The following is a 14,983-nucleotide window of genomic DNA, read 5'->3' on the forward strand; positions in this document are numbered from 1 at the left end:
ATAAATCAATAGATTCTTATTTGGGAGAGTGTTTAGAGAAATCATGCACAGGCAGCAGGCTGGGTAGAGAGATTATCAGGAGCCCTCGACGGGCCTGTAATCAAAAGCAAGTAGTAGAGTCAAAATCATGGGGAGCATGGGGAGCATGGGGAGTGTTCAAAACAACCAGGGGGTTGGAAAGATAATACTAGTTGATTGTTTCAATTGCAGTAGTAATCCGTCGTCCGTCTGTCAGTACCTTCCAGTTAGGTAGGTTCTTCTGTGGAGGTGACAACGCAATACCACATCGGGTTTAGCTTGCTGCTTCGGTCTTGGCATCAAGGTACCTGAAGTTATTGAGTACAATCCATCATAATTCAAGTACTGGATTATAAAACCATCTCTCTTCCCCAGCTTGAAGTTACAGCCATTTTGTCAGCATAGGCCGATAAAGTTGGTGATCCACACATTCTCTCCAGCTATGCACGCCTTTGTGTAAGCGATCTGACTACATTGTTTGCTCTAGCACCCAACTAACAGCTTTGACTACAAGTAGTCGATCTACGTAGGTCGGATCGATACCAGTCCCGTATGCTTGAGGACCCACAGGCGCTGTGCCTTGCATTTCGCTATCAATATCATTCCGGGTATTCTGAGATTCATGATATGCAAATCATCATCACAGGCTTCAGGCGGGAGGCTCGGGAAATAAGGCATTCGAATTGGATCATAGTTGGTCCATGCATGATACTGCTTGTCCTGGCGTAAATGGTACCGATACCTGAGCGATTCCTAGGTATGGGCAGAAACTGTATGAAAGTGGATTCACAGGTCTTTCAATATTAAGCGGCACATTGTTTTGATGACTTCTGAGGACAGCATATCTGGAAGAAGGCAGTGACTGGGCGACGCACCTAGATTTGACATCAATGCACTAGCCACCACGAAATTAGCTTGCAGAAACTCGGGTGGCATGATATTGTGCCCGAGTCTCAACTCAGTCCCATGTCCATCGGCGGGAATCCTCTTGCGCAGCACCCGAGATAGGTCAGACGAGCATAAGCGTGCCTGCTAAACCTCGAAAGTGTACAAGGAAAGTCGTTTCTGGTCGCCGCTACGCTGTGAGCCATAGATTCAGCTATCCTTCGAGCTCGAAACTGGGCTCTTCCTCGTGACTCAGCAAACCAAAGGGCTGGACATAGCGAGAACCTCCGCACAGAAGTCCGAACGATGCATCCATCACAAGAGGCCGGCCTTGAATTCCTCTTGATGAACAAGTCCAAGTCATATAGGGTCACAAATGTATCACACAGCCCATAGTATACTTGACAACTGCTCCTGTGCTCGGGGAGCAACTGCACAGTCGTTCAAGATCTCTGTAACTGCTCTCCTGTAGCACTTACAGGATCACGCGTGACCCTATATGAACAGTAGAATGTGGAGCTTAGCCTCTGAACATGCATTTGCAAGTACTGTACGCTGGAACCCGCAATGGGCCGTGATGATTTAAGCTCAATAAAGTGGAGCTTAGCGCCATGGCCATCCGTTCCGACAGCGTCCAAGCTGTCCTTCCAAGGCAAGGCAACTACAGTACATGCGTAGTACTTTGTCGAAGCCTGTCGAGCATCACATCAGTTTTTGCTATTCTTATTCGAAATGCGCTGCTTGCATACTAAAGTTGGCCATGTATGGACTTACCTCGCATACTCTGAAAAGACCATGATGCCCATCAGAGAGCACTTCTGACAACAGCTCGAGAGCATTCAATTTGAGTCTCACCGATAGATTGAGCCAGCTTTAATGCTAGAGTATAGTGAAATTGAGTCAAGTAAAGCGCAGGTCTATCTGAGGTTGCATGCGTAGCAGTAAAAAACAACGAAGTATGCGGAAAGCAAAAAGGCCGGCCGGGTGGAAAGAGGGAAAGTTGGCTTTCCGCTTGGCGCGGATCCCTGCCGCCCGCTTCACTCACTCACTTGATGCCGCCGCATCGGCTTTTTCCCCGACACCTCCACGAACTGCTCAACAATACTGGGCTAGAAGTCACAGTCCTTTTGCGGCTTCATACACAATGGCGTCCTATACATCTTATGGGCTACTCGATCAGTTGGAAGAAGGTAAATCAGATCAATTCTTTCCCCCTCTCACCTTCCAAAACCCACCACTCTCATCTTCATCCACTGACACTTTCGCTAATTCATGCAGATGGACTCCACAAGTCACGCCTTCTCAATGTCGAAGAAAAGCCCTTCAAGCGGATCTCGAAGCGTCTCCTGAACAACGACTCAGTCCTCGTCTCGAACACAACCCTTCCCCCGACGCCTCCGCCGGATGGAATGGACGACGAAGCTGCGGAGGCCGAGAAGCAAAAACGGCACGAGCACTGGAGCCAGTTCCGCGATGACGTCGCCTTGGATTTCGCCGCCTTCGAAATCAGCATCGCGCGCATCCAGTTCCTCCTCACGAGTAACGAGAAGGAACGCGAGCGGTACGCAACCGAGAAGCTGGGGATCCTGGACACCATGCAGTCCGTTCGCGACAACACCTCCGAGCTGCGGGTTCAGCTGGAGGAGGCGCAGCGGCTGCTGGCGCTGCGGAAAAGCTACGATGAATTAGCGGACAGGATCACCAGCAATCGCCTCCTCAAACCGCGCGAGGACCAACAGGCCAACCTGCAGAAGCTGCAGGCCGAGATCACCGATCTGGAGAAGGAAAGCAAGGAATACGCGCAGACGTGGGCGGAGCGCCGGGAGCAGTTCGGGCGCATCGTCGAAGAAGGCATGCAGCTGCGTCGCTTAATTCGCGACGAGAAGGAGGAAGTGGAGCGCCGGGAGGGGATGCAGGAAGGGGAGGACGGCGATGACGGCGACGTACCGTCCAAGGGCAAATCGAGCGGGGCCAACACGCCTCGGCACGACTCGGAGAGCCTGGCTTCATCGCATCAGAGCCCCGAGGAGCTCGGTCGTCTGTCAGCTGGGTTGCAAGTGGATAGGTCCGGCACAACCGGTGCGGCGTCACCCTTGCGGCAAGTGACGGTCCCGGGTGACGAAGAGAAACGCTCGCCTGATCTGGACACCACGATGGAGGACGAGGGCGAGGTTCAAGAAGAACTGGAAGAGGGAGAAGAGCAGGATGATCGGACAGATAGAATGGATACTACTTGATGGTCGGAAGCTCTTATGAGCCAACATTAAGCGCGGAGTTAATTGGCGGCGTTTGGATTCACGGTGCCTGTTATTTACAGCAATTTTGCTTTCTTTTCCCATGTTGTACTTTTACAATAATTGCCGAGGCGGGCTTTTATGCATAGACAGAACTAGTAACAGTGGGTTTACGAGATCTCTCGCTCCGCTGTTCTGGCCTGGGAGATAGCCTCCTTGGCAGCATTGATCTGCTCGACATTGCTTTCGGCGCCCTTCTTGCCCTCCTCAATCTGTAAAGGGCTAGTTAGTCTTGTAGAATCAATCGAAAGATTAGCGAACAGCGTACCAGCAACTGATCAAGCTTAGCGATCGCATCCACAATCTTCTGCTTCAGGGTCGGAAGGACCTTCCTGGTCTCCTCGAGGGCCAGGCGCTGTCGTACGAGGACTGTCAGTGGCAGCACTTGCGTAGGGATCTGTTGGCGGTACAGACCTCCTGCTTCAGAGTCCACTCCTTGTTCTCATCGTCACCACCCTCGCCAGACTCGAGCTTCTGGATTCTCTCCGTCTGCTGCTGTAGCTCGCGGTGATAGGACGCTTCTTCCTTGATCAAGCGCTGGACAGATGCCGTAGCGATCTCTAGTTGAGAGCGGGGTGCCATTATGACGAATGATCTATGTAGATATTAGAAATGATTATCGGTATACTACAGATGCTAGCATGTTGCAGAGACCATGACACTGTTGAGGGTATCCACTGGTCAGGCCTTTTTGGGGCTGAAGCTCGGGGAGATGACAGGCAGCGCACTAGAGAACTCGATGCTCTGTAGAATGGAGAGCTCTGAACAAGCTCAAGCTCCGGGATCCTCTTAAGGCACTTCTGGGGAGAGCTAACAAAGGCATTGACAGACTGACCTTTATTGTATGGACGTCTTTTCAGGTCGTTGCTATCACAGATTTGAGTATGAAGAATGTTCTTTTGTAGTGTTGGGTAAATTGCTTTGTTCTGCCCCCTCACCAGATATGATGCTATCGGACGGCAATTTGCATGGTTTGCATTGAATGATTAGTACAGTATCAGCACGTGAAGGAAGGAGGGGAGTTCGAGGCAGTGGCCAGCACACACCGCCCATGGCATCATCGCAGGCGGTGTCTTCCGGCAGTACGTCAGGATTATTCACCTGACTGGGCCAATGAGCTCATTGTCCACGGTGTATGATCTGAGTTGGAGTCACTGCCTGGTAGTCATCCGCCTTCGGGCTCGACAAAAGGCCCATACAGAGAACCCCAATGGGTCAGAGCTGCTCTCACAATGGTGGTTTAGGCTCTTAAGATTTCTTTTTATATATGTCTTCTACATTCGACTCTCACATTCTGGTCATATGTGATAAACATCTCATACCCAGAACTTGGTTATCATATGATTTTGCTCCTGATTGACAGACAATGCCGCCGCCCTCATTACTCCAGCTTTGCACGGCAACTGCGATCAGGAACGTCAAACGTGGGTCGCGGCCCTGAGTCAACTTTCAGATCTCTGATCGCTCGCTGATACTGGTGCTACTTAGACCTCAATGATATTGGAAACATTCCTTATGCCCTTGCTCGTCCGTTCCTCCTCAAGGTGGAGAGTCCCGAGAAACTGGTGAGTCGCAACATCGCCGCCGGACCATAGGAAGAAGGCTCTAGACTTACCGATCGCCCATTATTCTGCAGAGAGCTTTGGAAATCCAGTCGCCTCATCTCATGCGCGATGACGAAGAAATATGGCGTGAATTCATCGAGCGGGACATTCCAGAATCGCACAGGGATGCCGTGCCCGAGAAGTCAGATTGCTGGTATGACGTATATCGCGAGCTTCAGGAAGAAGTGCAACGGGCAGTAGATGAGGATGCAGAGAAACTGAAGATGGCGCTGGATGGGATCAGTTCCGAAAGAGCCAAGCACAGTGCCAAATTCATCACGGACCGGCGCCTCCCCGGCCAGAGGCCGACTGCGAAGCAGCGCTACGCTTCCTACGATCGGAAGATGGGCGGCATCAAACCAGTATTCACTCCCGGGAGGACTGGGCTGGGCTCCTCGGATCCGGTAGGTGCGCCTGCCTGGCAATTCGAACGACCCTCCGTACCACGGGAGACAAAGAAGAAGAACAGCATTTTCACGGCCACGAAGCGCAATAGTGTGCTGGCTATCCCAACAAAGCAGCTCAATAACAGAGCTTCGCAGGTCAGACAGGCTCCACGGTCCTTGGTTGAGGAACACCGGCGTCCTGCCGAGCCTGCCGTCCCCCGCCGACGAGATAACGTAGCCCTAGCTATGAGGGCACCCGGACGGTCACGGCTGCAGGGCGCTGCGGTCTCTGCAGGCCAGATTAACCTAGCAGTAAATTCCACCCTCCGGGATAGAGAAGCTCGGCTCCGTGCAATAGCCTCCGGACGACCAGTGGGCACCCTGGGGAGTTCGCCTGCTTTAGAGACCAACACGGCGCGGGTCACACGCCCAGGAGCGGCGGCATCACCTCCCACAGTTTGTTTCCCCCTCCTTGCGATCCTGACTTGAATTCTCTGTTCTAGGGTCTTGACTGACTAGGCTATAGACAAATGCGGGTGATTTGACCGCGTCTGGACCCCGTCCTCCTATAGTTCGGAAAAGACCTGCGCCCGCTAATCCTTTCCTCCAACCGAAGAAGAAGAGAGGTTGAACTGATATATAAGTCGGTATATGATCGTTGGACAATGAGCCCTTCTTTGAGCCATATAGTTACTACTCTTGGACGTGAGCCGTGCTGTGGCTTTCAGTAAGGCCCGGTATACTCGCATCTTTTTCACCGTCATTCTATTTGCTCCTATACCATTCCCATGATTTGCGTTTATTTGTCTTCCTTTTGTTCTTCTCCACCAAAGCCCACTTAGACTTGGTTGGCTTTAGGTTCGGCGTAATGAGCTTTTTCTATCTGCTGGTGGTGGTCAAATCTAGACTGGGATTTGAGGCGAACTGGTTTGGACTTATATTTCGTACGTGGTCTATGAATCTAATACATCCTCTGCTACACTGCGGCCCTGATCCACATATAATTCTTCTTCCCCGGCCATACTACAACAGCAAACCTGTCAACCACAGCCGCCCTTTCCATACGACCAAACCCCACCCTTTCTCCAGTCCATTAGAAACCGCGCTTCGCACACCGCATAGATTTTAACGAGGGGGGTATTACTGCATTTCTGCTACGCCACATCTTAACATCGTGCTAGTCCACGGATGAAAGCGACATATACGCGACTCGTATCTATACGCCTGTGGGGTTGAAAAAGACGGCCATGATGATGTTCATTCCAGGAAACCAGTCCTGAAGCGTGAAAATGGAGTAGATGAGCATGATTATGAGTATGAGTATGATGGTGACGTTGATGACGACGATGACGATGATAGAACCTGTCGGGGGAGGACCGATGTATTATTATCCATGCACACAGCTACCAACCAGTTTCTCTCTTTCGCTTCCTTTCCTCCAGTCCTTTTTTCGTTCAGAGACCACCACGAAGCGCAAGGACCAGGTGTAGTGTGGCGCCACCTTCGAGGTTGTATTCTGCGGCGGTCTTGTCGTCGGCCCTGTTTTTTGAAGCACGGGTGAGTTTTTTTCCCGGGGTCTTGGATTATGGTGTTGGAGGGAGGGAGAGTGAGGGCAGGGCGTACATCTGCTTGCCACCGAAAATCAGTCGCTGCTGGACCGGGGGGATGCCCTCTTTCTCTTCGACGCGTTCTTTTATGCGGGAGACCTGCACGTGTTTGGAGATTGGTTAGTTGTTGTTTCCGTTATTTTTATGAGAGCTTCGAGATTGTTCTCGTGGAGGAGAGTCTGGGCTGATGGTCTGCTGGCTGGTTGCCTCGTCGTCTTCACCGTTACACGGCGACGCACGGAATCACAGACACGCCGAGGAGGGATGTAAGAAGAATTAGGTAGGTAAGTACCTTGTAGTCGGGCTCGATGTCGAGTTCGATCTCCTTGCCGGTGAGGGTACGGACTCTATATTGCAGCGGAAATGCGATGGTTAGCTGGGTTTGGTTCACGACCGATGCCCCCGGCGGCTTGTTGTTTCCTCCCTCTGCGTCATGGGCTTTGGGAGTGGAGATGTCGGGCCCGGGCTCGACGGCGCCCCGCCGGCTCACTCACTTGATCAACATTTTGAGAGTGCGGACGGTCTGATGGTGGAGGATCGGGTTGTAGTGGAGGATTGTTGCGATCGCGCAGCGCAAGAAGACTCCTGTCCGGGTATGCGAGGTGAGTTGGGGTAGTAAGCAGTAACTCAAGATGGAGGAGGGCTGTTTCCGTGACGGAAAGCCGCGGCGGGGTCGCTTTCTGGTGGGGCATCGGACTTGGGAAGGGGAAGAGGCCCGGCGAGAGCAACAATCATAATGCATTGGATACTCATAAGAGCCAGCAGCTACACAGGGATTCTGCTCTTTGTCAAATCGTTGACACTTTCCTACGAGTGGTCAGTAAGGAGCCATTCTGTTTGATGGATACTGGAATGACGATAATGAAGAGAGGATGGCTCGAGCATATTATCAACGACCTTTGCCGGCCTTGTGCTGAAGTTTGTAGACTAGACTGTTATATATAGCAACTAGCGGCACTGAGTGGCACCCAACGATCCATCCCTACAGTTTCGATTCTTCGTAAGCTCCAACGCAACTCACTATTTAGACTTGCCTTTCTTCACCTTCTATACTTGATTCAAGAAAATGAGTACCACCGACCAAACATCCAACCCGTTCAATGGACTCCTTACGGAATGCCATAATGACCCGGTATTCGCCCAGGAGGTTTCCATGGCTAGAGCCTCGAACCAGGCACACTGATCCGTTGTTGACAGACACAAATCCAAGCTCACTACGAAGCACATCGAACCAACCGAAACGTCCAACAAAAGGAACGGCTGCTCGATCCCAGTTTCTCCGGCTGGCAGGTCGACGATATTCTTGCACGCCTGCACGAAGAAGCAAACAATGATGAACAGAGTAGCACTGCGACAGCACCGTTCATTGACCCCCGACACAGCTTAACCATTCTCGCTCGTCCACCGCAGCATATTCGAGACCTAGTGGCTGAGATCCAACGAGAGATCGGGGATGTTGCTCCAAGTTCGTGCATCCCACCCACCTGCCGCTTACGCCCACCCTTTGGAGTATCCCTAGGCTCAGTCGCCGAGTACGAATACTGATTTGAGTATGCAACGCTGGCTAGGCCTCTGGTTTACACCTCCAAACTATCTACACATGACCACTCTGGAGATCGCTAGTTGCCGGACGGAGCCAGAGATAGATGACCTGGTCACTCGTCTGCAGCGCAGTGGGATCATCCCGCAGTTGACGGACTGCACCTTTCATCATCGCCCTCGGCTATTCAAGCCGGTGATTAGCTACGATGCGACGGCAATGGCGCTGAGTTTCGTCCCTGAAGCTAGCGGAGACATGATAGGCCATTTCCACGAGAAAGAATACCAGAACGAGCAGTATACGTATCACCATCTACGAAGAGACGTCTCCGCGCAGATTGCGGCAATCGGACTGCCGATGAAGCCCAGGTACATTGCGCCGTCGGCGCATATTACCATCGCACGATTCATTACTCGCGAGGGGTTCTTGCTGGAGAGGCCTGGTCCAGACGGGGTAGAAAAGGTCGATACCAATCAAGTTGCCTTACTGATTAGGAAGACTGAGTCAATCAATGAGAGGCTCCGGGCGGAATATTGGCCCCGTGAACGAGGAGAGCCCATACCTCGGAAAGGCGAGTGGGTCGTTGGACAGGAGCGAGGGCTGGAAATCTGTATTGGGAGGTCATTCTATGGCGGCGGAGAGTGTGCCTACGTAGGGAAAGGCTTTTGAGATAGAGACTCATGAAGCAGACTCCGATAGAGGTTGCTAACCTTCCCGTAAAGTTATTGATTGAGGCTGTTATTATGGTCTGTTTCATACCTTAGGATTGAAATGATAACGAAGCGGAAGAGGGCCGACAGCCACTACGTATCGTTGCCTGAGGCACTAGATAGTCAGTCTTGGCTGCTGACACACAAACGCGGTTAGGCCGCACCCTAAGCGAACGAAATCCCACAACCCACCGCACCGCCGCCAGCCCGACTTGATCCTCCCCGACAAGAGACTATCAACGACCACCAAGTTCGCGATCCGGCCAAATCAGTCAAAATGGTAAGGATGTTGTCCTGTTGATTTCTCACCTTTGTTTCCGTGTTCCCGGGCGTCCGAGAATTTTTGTTCGACAAATCGGCACATGTTGGGAGGGCGAGATGGCGATATTCGAAACTTCTCCGATGGACGGATTCCCAGCTACGAGCCCGTACGAATCGCCTGCGACCGACAGTTATGGCACCCCCAAGAAGATGACAAAAATGGCCGGCAATGAAGAATCATCCGACATGGCAATTTCGAAGTGACAATTTGTGGCGTGAGACGATCGAACGAAATTGTGTGATCCGGACGAGAGTATCGGCCTGCAACAAGAAAGATATGCCAAAAAGTTTTCGCTATTGCCTGAATACAGCGATCAATGCTCGATATCCCCCAATTTCAACGCCGCGCCACTCGCCGACCGACAAGACCACGAAAGACACCCGGGAACACACTATACTTGCCGTCCAGTGACATCTCTTCACCCGCAGAGGCTGATCCATTATTTCTCTCGAATTCAGGTCAACGTTCCGAAAACCCGCCGGACTTACTGCAAGGGCAAGGAGTGCAAGAAGCACACCCAGCACAAGGTCACCCAGTACAAGGCTGGCAAGGTGAATAGCACCACCCCGCCTCGCCTCTGAGGAAACTTTTCGAACACGAGCGGCGTACTGACGCAAGAATTTGTGATCTCCCTCTAGGCCTCCCTGTTCGCCCAGGGTAAGCGTCGTTATGATCGGAAGCAGAGCGGTTACGGTGGTCAGACCAAGCCCGTCTTCCACAAGAAGGCCAAGACTACCAAGAAGATCGTCCTCCGTCTTGAGTGCACTGCTTGCAAGCAGAAGAAGCAGCTCTCCCTGAAGCGCTGCAAGCACTTCGAGCTTGGGTATGTTCCGCCTGACTTCGCGCCCTTCCTCTCAGCAGATGCTAATCGATCTCGACCAACAGTGGTGACAAGAAGACCAAGGGTGCTGCTCTTGTCTTCTAGATTTGCGATTTTCTTGTTCGGCTCTGGGTTTCCTGCATTGCTAATCCGGCGGTGGCATATGACAATGGCAATGGAAAATGAAATAGGGTCCTCATATTCAAAAGAAAAAAAGAATATATGACTCCTAGTTGACGAGTCTCTTGACGAAATTACCCGCGTGTTCCTGATCCTGCGTAGCAGCATTTGTAGATCTATGAGAGTATGATATGGAATGGTTGATCGCATACTCGTGCCTCCAGGCCTCGCAACCACTAAGACGATCTACCCGGGCGAAGATACAGCTTACACTGACAACGAGAAACCAAGAGCACTTCTACTTCGCAGGATTCACCCACTACCGGACACAAAAAGATACCGAGTACTACTAAGAAAACTTCCTTCTCCAACCAGTCGGACAAGCCGGCCAAATTGATGAAAAAAAGGGGGGTTCGCGTCGATCGGGGGTAGTGTAGGCCCGATGACACTGTGCAGTCCAACATGCGCAAGCACAGAGGTCAGACTGCAGGGTACAAAAATAAGATTAATCAATGTTGTGTTCCTTAGAACACTTTCAGAGATTAAACTGAAAAGAACAGATACTACACTTGATCTAAGCCAAAAGGCAAAGAGAGCTGGAAAAGAAAAGAAGAAAAAATCCTAAAAGGGTGCCGGGCGGATGGACCTTTTATAGGAAGACTCCGAGGCGAAAGGACGCTAGTGCTGCTAGCCTCGCTTGTTTCGTGCGCTAGACTGGATTCGGGTGGTATCTGGTTTTGGTTTAGTGGGGGATGTTTTGAGGGTACTCTATGAACTGCAGGTGGGCAGTACATGTGTATGTTATGAAAGTATTATTGAGAACTCGTAGAGATTGCTTCTTTGCTTCAGGCTGGTGAGACTCTAGGCCTTTGGTTTATACTCCAAGTGGAGGTTGCTGTAAAGGTCTTTTACTGCGCTGGCACGGTATGTTGCTCTTCTTGGGCATCCTGACCACAGGATATATTCTCTGCAATCGAGAGCATAAGTATTGCGTGCGAGTAAGACTATGGTGTCTACCACAATTTCTCACCAGAAATATCCAGTTGATGGTAAGACCAAAGTTCATTCTAATGGCAATTACTATGTTGGATCAATCCAGTCACCCCCACGCCAATCCAGGTTGTCACGGGGGGCGGGATGGGATCCCCCGCATTTCAAGGGATTTATCCATCGGCCCACTCGCTACTTCGATTGTCCATGCACTTATCTGCAGATGTGACTTCATGACTTCCCTTGAACCCGCCATCGTCGTTATTAACAAATGCTCTTCTATCCTGCCATCATATCATTCTGAACTCATCTCTTACAGAAACCACAACAAAGTCTCTACCACGATGCAAGACACGCAACATCACCTCTCGGGCCATCAACTACCGAACAACTAACTCCAAGCCATACTTTCCGTCGAATGCGGGGAAACTGGCGGCTTTGCGACTGGCATGATTGAAGTCTGATCTACAGAATACGGGGTCATCAAACTCTGGCCCGCTTCCCCAACTTCATACCCCGGATTGGTCGTCATTGCTCGGCCATCCTCCGAGTCGACGTTGACGTCGTACAAGTACACCCTCGGCTCATGCCCGTGCAGCTATATATCCGCACGCCAGCACTTTCACGCGTCACCTCTTCGCTGGCACGCTCGAATATGCGTGATACTAGTCTCTCTTCGGCTTCAATCCCTTTTTCTGTGACAAAATGGCGGTCTGGTATGCTTTCGGTGTGGCAATATTTGCTGCAATCGGAACGTTCTTGTTTGTAAGGCAGGCTTGCGTCGCGTCTGTGGGCTGTCTTGTCGCTAACATAGGCCATTTCTAGGGGTTTGACACAGGCATCGCTACGACAAGTGAGAGACCCCAGTGGTGCGACCCTCTACGACAACAGCTAACGGTTCTTCAGCAATCGCCCATGAAAGCTGGATTGACTACATGAACCACCCGTCGAATGGCCTGACAGGAGCCGTAAGTCAGGAAGACCTTTTTCGACTTCTATATCTAATCTTCGTCTAGGTTGTGTCAGTGTACATCGCTGGCGAAGCAGTCGGTGCGCTCACTCAGACTGCAATCGGAGATAAACTAGGTCGACTCCGATTTATGGAATTGTCGTGTATTGTTGTCACCATCGGAACAGTCATCCAGACTGCGGCTGTAAATATCGGAATGTTCCTTGCTGGCCGCCTGTTGGCCGGTTATGCTGTTGGGTGAGTCGTACTCGGGCACGTGAACCGACAATCGAGGACGGAACTGATCATGGCGTTGATAGCGGAATGGTCGCTACAGTCCCGATATATCTTAGCGAGATATCATCCCCTCGTTATCGCGGCTTGATTGGGGGTATCTCAGGCTGCGGCATCGCATTCGGAACGATGGCTTCGAACTGGGTCGGATACGCCTGTAGCTATGCACCATATGGTCAGGTGCAGTGGAGGGTTCCTCTGGCGATTCAAGTCCCGTGGGGTATCATCATGTTCGCCGGACTGGTCACCTTCATGCCCGACTCTCCACGCCACTTGATTCGAGTAGGTCAGATTGAGAAGGCGCGCAGCGAGTTCATCAAAGGCCGACGGGATTTACGTCCGGACGAGGCTCACCAGGAGTTTTTGGAGATGGTCGCGCAAATCCAATACGAGACGGAGAGAGAGATAACCTCCTATAAAGAGATCTTCCGCATGTTTCGACGACGCGCATTAGTGTAGGTCCATGTGCAAGATATACGAGGAAGGCTTGACTCCACTGACTCGGTCGAATAGCTCGATTGCCGTGCAGACAATGACGAGTCTTACCGGCGTGAACGTCATCCAGGTATGTCTCTCACAAGCCTGATGGAGATATGATGCTAATAGAGCCCTAGTACTACCAAAGTGCGTGTTCTTACCGGCCCATACTCCCCCTCCAATGACGAATACTGATGGTCTTGAACCAGCAACTCTCTACAAATCCCTCGGAATCGACTCCCATACCATCCTGGCCTTAGCTGCTGTATACGGCACCGTCGCGTTTATAACCAATTGCCTCACCACAAAGTACCTCACGGATCAATGGGGTCGTCGCAAGTATGTCTCCAGCCCAACCGAACCCACAAAATTCCAGCCACCCTAAACACTGACCAAACAAAGTATGATCCTAGCCGGCCTCGCCGGAATCATCATCATAGAGATATATGCCGCTGTTATGCAGCGGGAATTCCAGAATACGAACAATAGAGTTGGGAAAGGCTTTGCCATCCTGGGAATCTACCTGTTCGTGGTGGTCTACTGTATGTCCCGCAGACGAACGCAATCCATATCTACAATCTATAATACTCACGACCCTGTACAGATGGCATGCTTAACAGTACCACCTGGCTATACGGCGCCGAGGTTCTGCCCATTGCGCTTCGTAGCAAGATCATGGGACTGGCCGCAGCATCTCACTTTATAGTCAACGTCGCAAGTAGGATATCCCCCCGCCCCCCCCCAACCCCCTCTTTGGCTACGACAAGACCGCACAAAGCTCCGCAGAACATTTACTGACACCGGTATCCTTGATTCATGATAAGTCACCGAAGCCGGCCCCAGCGCCTTCGCGAATATCCACGAGAACTACTACTACGTCTTCGTGGCCTGCACTGTGTTCTTCTTGGGTATCGCCTATCTCTACTTCCCGTAAGTCGTTCTCCAGGAGCTTGTTCTTCTGCCTTCCTGTGAAGACGAAAGTGAAATACCGAAAACGATATGACTAACGTGCTCGGGCCGGGTAATAGGGAGACCAAACGCAAGACACTGGAGGAGATTGCCGCGTCGTTTGGCGACAAGGTGGTCGCGGCGGGCGAGCAAGGCGAAGGGGATCCGGATGCGAAGCCCCATTCTCAGCGGGTGGAGGTTGTTTACGAAGGATAGAGATACCAGGCGTAGAAAAACAAGTCTAGATTCCTGCAACGAGAAGATCCAGAGAATATCGCGTGTCTATACCGCTCACCGTCTAAAACTATTGAACTCCTTCTCATCTGGTTCCCAGGAAATATTCCATTTGTTATGTTGTAGCAACCAGCTGGATATTTTACGTCTTGTGGGAAATGTGCCTTGGACCGAGAAAGCGAGAAGACAGTGCTAACCAAAAGAAACACAATCCTCATGGTACGTTCAAGCTTCGACTTCCACGAACCGGCCCTGGCCTGGCCGTTTGTCCCTCGCATCAACGATGCATCTTCTCTCCAATACCAAGCATCTCCTGTCCCTGAAGAAAGACAGATAGGCAGCAAAGGAAGACCTCCAAGTGCAAAGCATGTCAAAAAAAGGGCGCGAGGCGACCTCCGGACGTATGTCTGATATCACTACGAGGGGAACACAAGAACGCCCGCCTCCAAAAGAAGGCTTCGCCTTCTATAGCTGGATCCAAACTGACCTATAACATTGTGATATGTACTGTACTGTTGATGGGGGCGGGGAGGAGGACATGCCATCCGTCCCGTCTACGGCTTACTTAGGTTGGCGCTGGCTCCAAGTTTACTCCTGACGATCATGTGGATCAGATGTACCGGCAGTTCTTTCGCGATGGGATGAGAATGTGAACAGGGGGCCGGGTTTGGGTCACTTCCACCATATCCAGGGAACAAAGTAAGTAAAGTCAACCACTGCAGCCTACGTACCTCCTCTGATACTCAGTACTTGGGTCGCATGGTTATGGTTCATGCATGCCACCA

At 51.4% G+C, this 14,983-nt stretch overlaps 6 protein-coding genes across 6 annotated transcripts; 4 read left to right on the top strand and 2 right to left on the bottom strand.

Annotated features, from left to right (window-relative positions):
• The first annotated feature begins 1,990 nt into the window (after window positions 1-1,990).
• BO82DRAFT_429459 (uncharacterized protein) lies at window positions 1,991-3,400 on the top strand. Its single transcript, XM_025640537.1, has 2 exons — window positions 1,991-2,093; window positions 2,182-3,400. Exons 1-2 carry the CDS (start codon window positions 2,048-2,050, stop codon window positions 3,138-3,140), a joined length of 1,005 nt encoding a protein of 334 aa, XP_025495672.1. The 5' UTR covers window positions 1,991-2,047; the 3' UTR covers window positions 3,141-3,400.
• BO82DRAFT_351292 (putative tubulin-specific chaperone Rbl2) lies at window positions 3,131-4,185 on the bottom strand. Its single transcript, XM_025634389.1, has 4 exons — window positions 4,033-4,185; window positions 3,612-3,792; window positions 3,466-3,552; window positions 3,131-3,409 (listed from the first exon to the last, which is right to left on the bottom strand). The coding sequence occupies exons 2-4, from the start codon at window positions 3,777-3,779 to the stop codon at window positions 3,308-3,310; spliced, it is 357 nt and encodes a 118-aa protein (XP_025495673.1). The 5' UTR covers window positions 3,780-3,792; window positions 4,033-4,185; the 3' UTR covers window positions 3,131-3,307.
• Window positions 4,186-4,366: 181 nt separating this feature from the next.
• On the top strand, window positions 4,367-6,164 carry BO82DRAFT_351293 (elongin A domain-containing protein). Its single transcript, XM_025634390.1, has 3 exons — window positions 4,367-4,621; window positions 4,686-4,762; window positions 4,834-6,164. The coding sequence occupies exons 1-3, from the start codon at window positions 4,564-4,566 to the stop codon at window positions 5,674-5,676; spliced, it is 978 nt and encodes a 325-aa protein (XP_025495674.1). The 5' UTR covers window positions 4,367-4,563; the 3' UTR covers window positions 5,677-6,164.
• A 477-nt stretch (window positions 6,165-6,641) lies between these two features.
• Window positions 6,642-7,152, bottom strand: BO82DRAFT_275272 (NEDD8 family protein RUB1; the record flags this gene model as incomplete). Its single annotated transcript, XM_025631107.1, has 3 exons — window positions 6,642-6,726; window positions 6,811-6,893; window positions 7,087-7,152. Coding segments are annotated over 3 exons (234 nt in total), but the record flags the coding sequence as incomplete, so codon positions are not given.
• A 708-nt stretch (window positions 7,153-7,860) lies between these two features.
• Window positions 7,861-10,291, top strand: BO82DRAFT_381011 (60S ribosomal eL42 domain-containing protein; the record flags this gene model as incomplete). Its single annotated transcript, XM_025637806.1, has 6 exons — window positions 7,861-7,926; window positions 7,992-8,259; window positions 8,363-8,916; window positions 9,825-9,917; window positions 10,005-10,189; window positions 10,252-10,291. The coding sequence occupies 6 exons, from the start codon at window positions 7,861-7,863 to the stop codon at window positions 10,289-10,291; spliced, it is 1,206 nt and encodes a 401-aa protein (XP_025495676.1).
• Window positions 10,292-12,001: 1,710 nt separating this feature from the next.
• On the top strand, window positions 12,002-14,180 carry hxt8 (putative MFS monosaccharide transporter (Hxt8); the record flags this gene model as incomplete). Its single annotated transcript, XM_025631110.1, has 11 exons — window positions 12,002-12,061; window positions 12,122-12,149; window positions 12,203-12,264; window positions 12,313-12,503; window positions 12,566-12,994; window positions 13,053-13,108; window positions 13,226-13,355; window positions 13,419-13,558; window positions 13,621-13,734; window positions 13,841-13,946; window positions 14,045-14,180. 11 exons carry the CDS (start codon window positions 12,002-12,004, stop codon window positions 14,178-14,180), a joined length of 1,452 nt encoding a protein of 483 aa, XP_025495677.1.
• Between the last annotated feature and the right edge of the window lie 803 nt (window positions 14,181-14,983).

The sequence above is a fragment of the Aspergillus uvarum genome (genome assembly GCF_003184745.1).
Source record: "Aspergillus uvarum CBS 121591 unplaced genomic scaffold BO82scaffold_7, whole genome shotgun sequence".
In the NCBI taxonomy this organism is placed as follows: Eukaryota; Fungi; Ascomycota; class Eurotiomycetes; order Eurotiales; family Aspergillaceae; genus Aspergillus; species Aspergillus uvarum.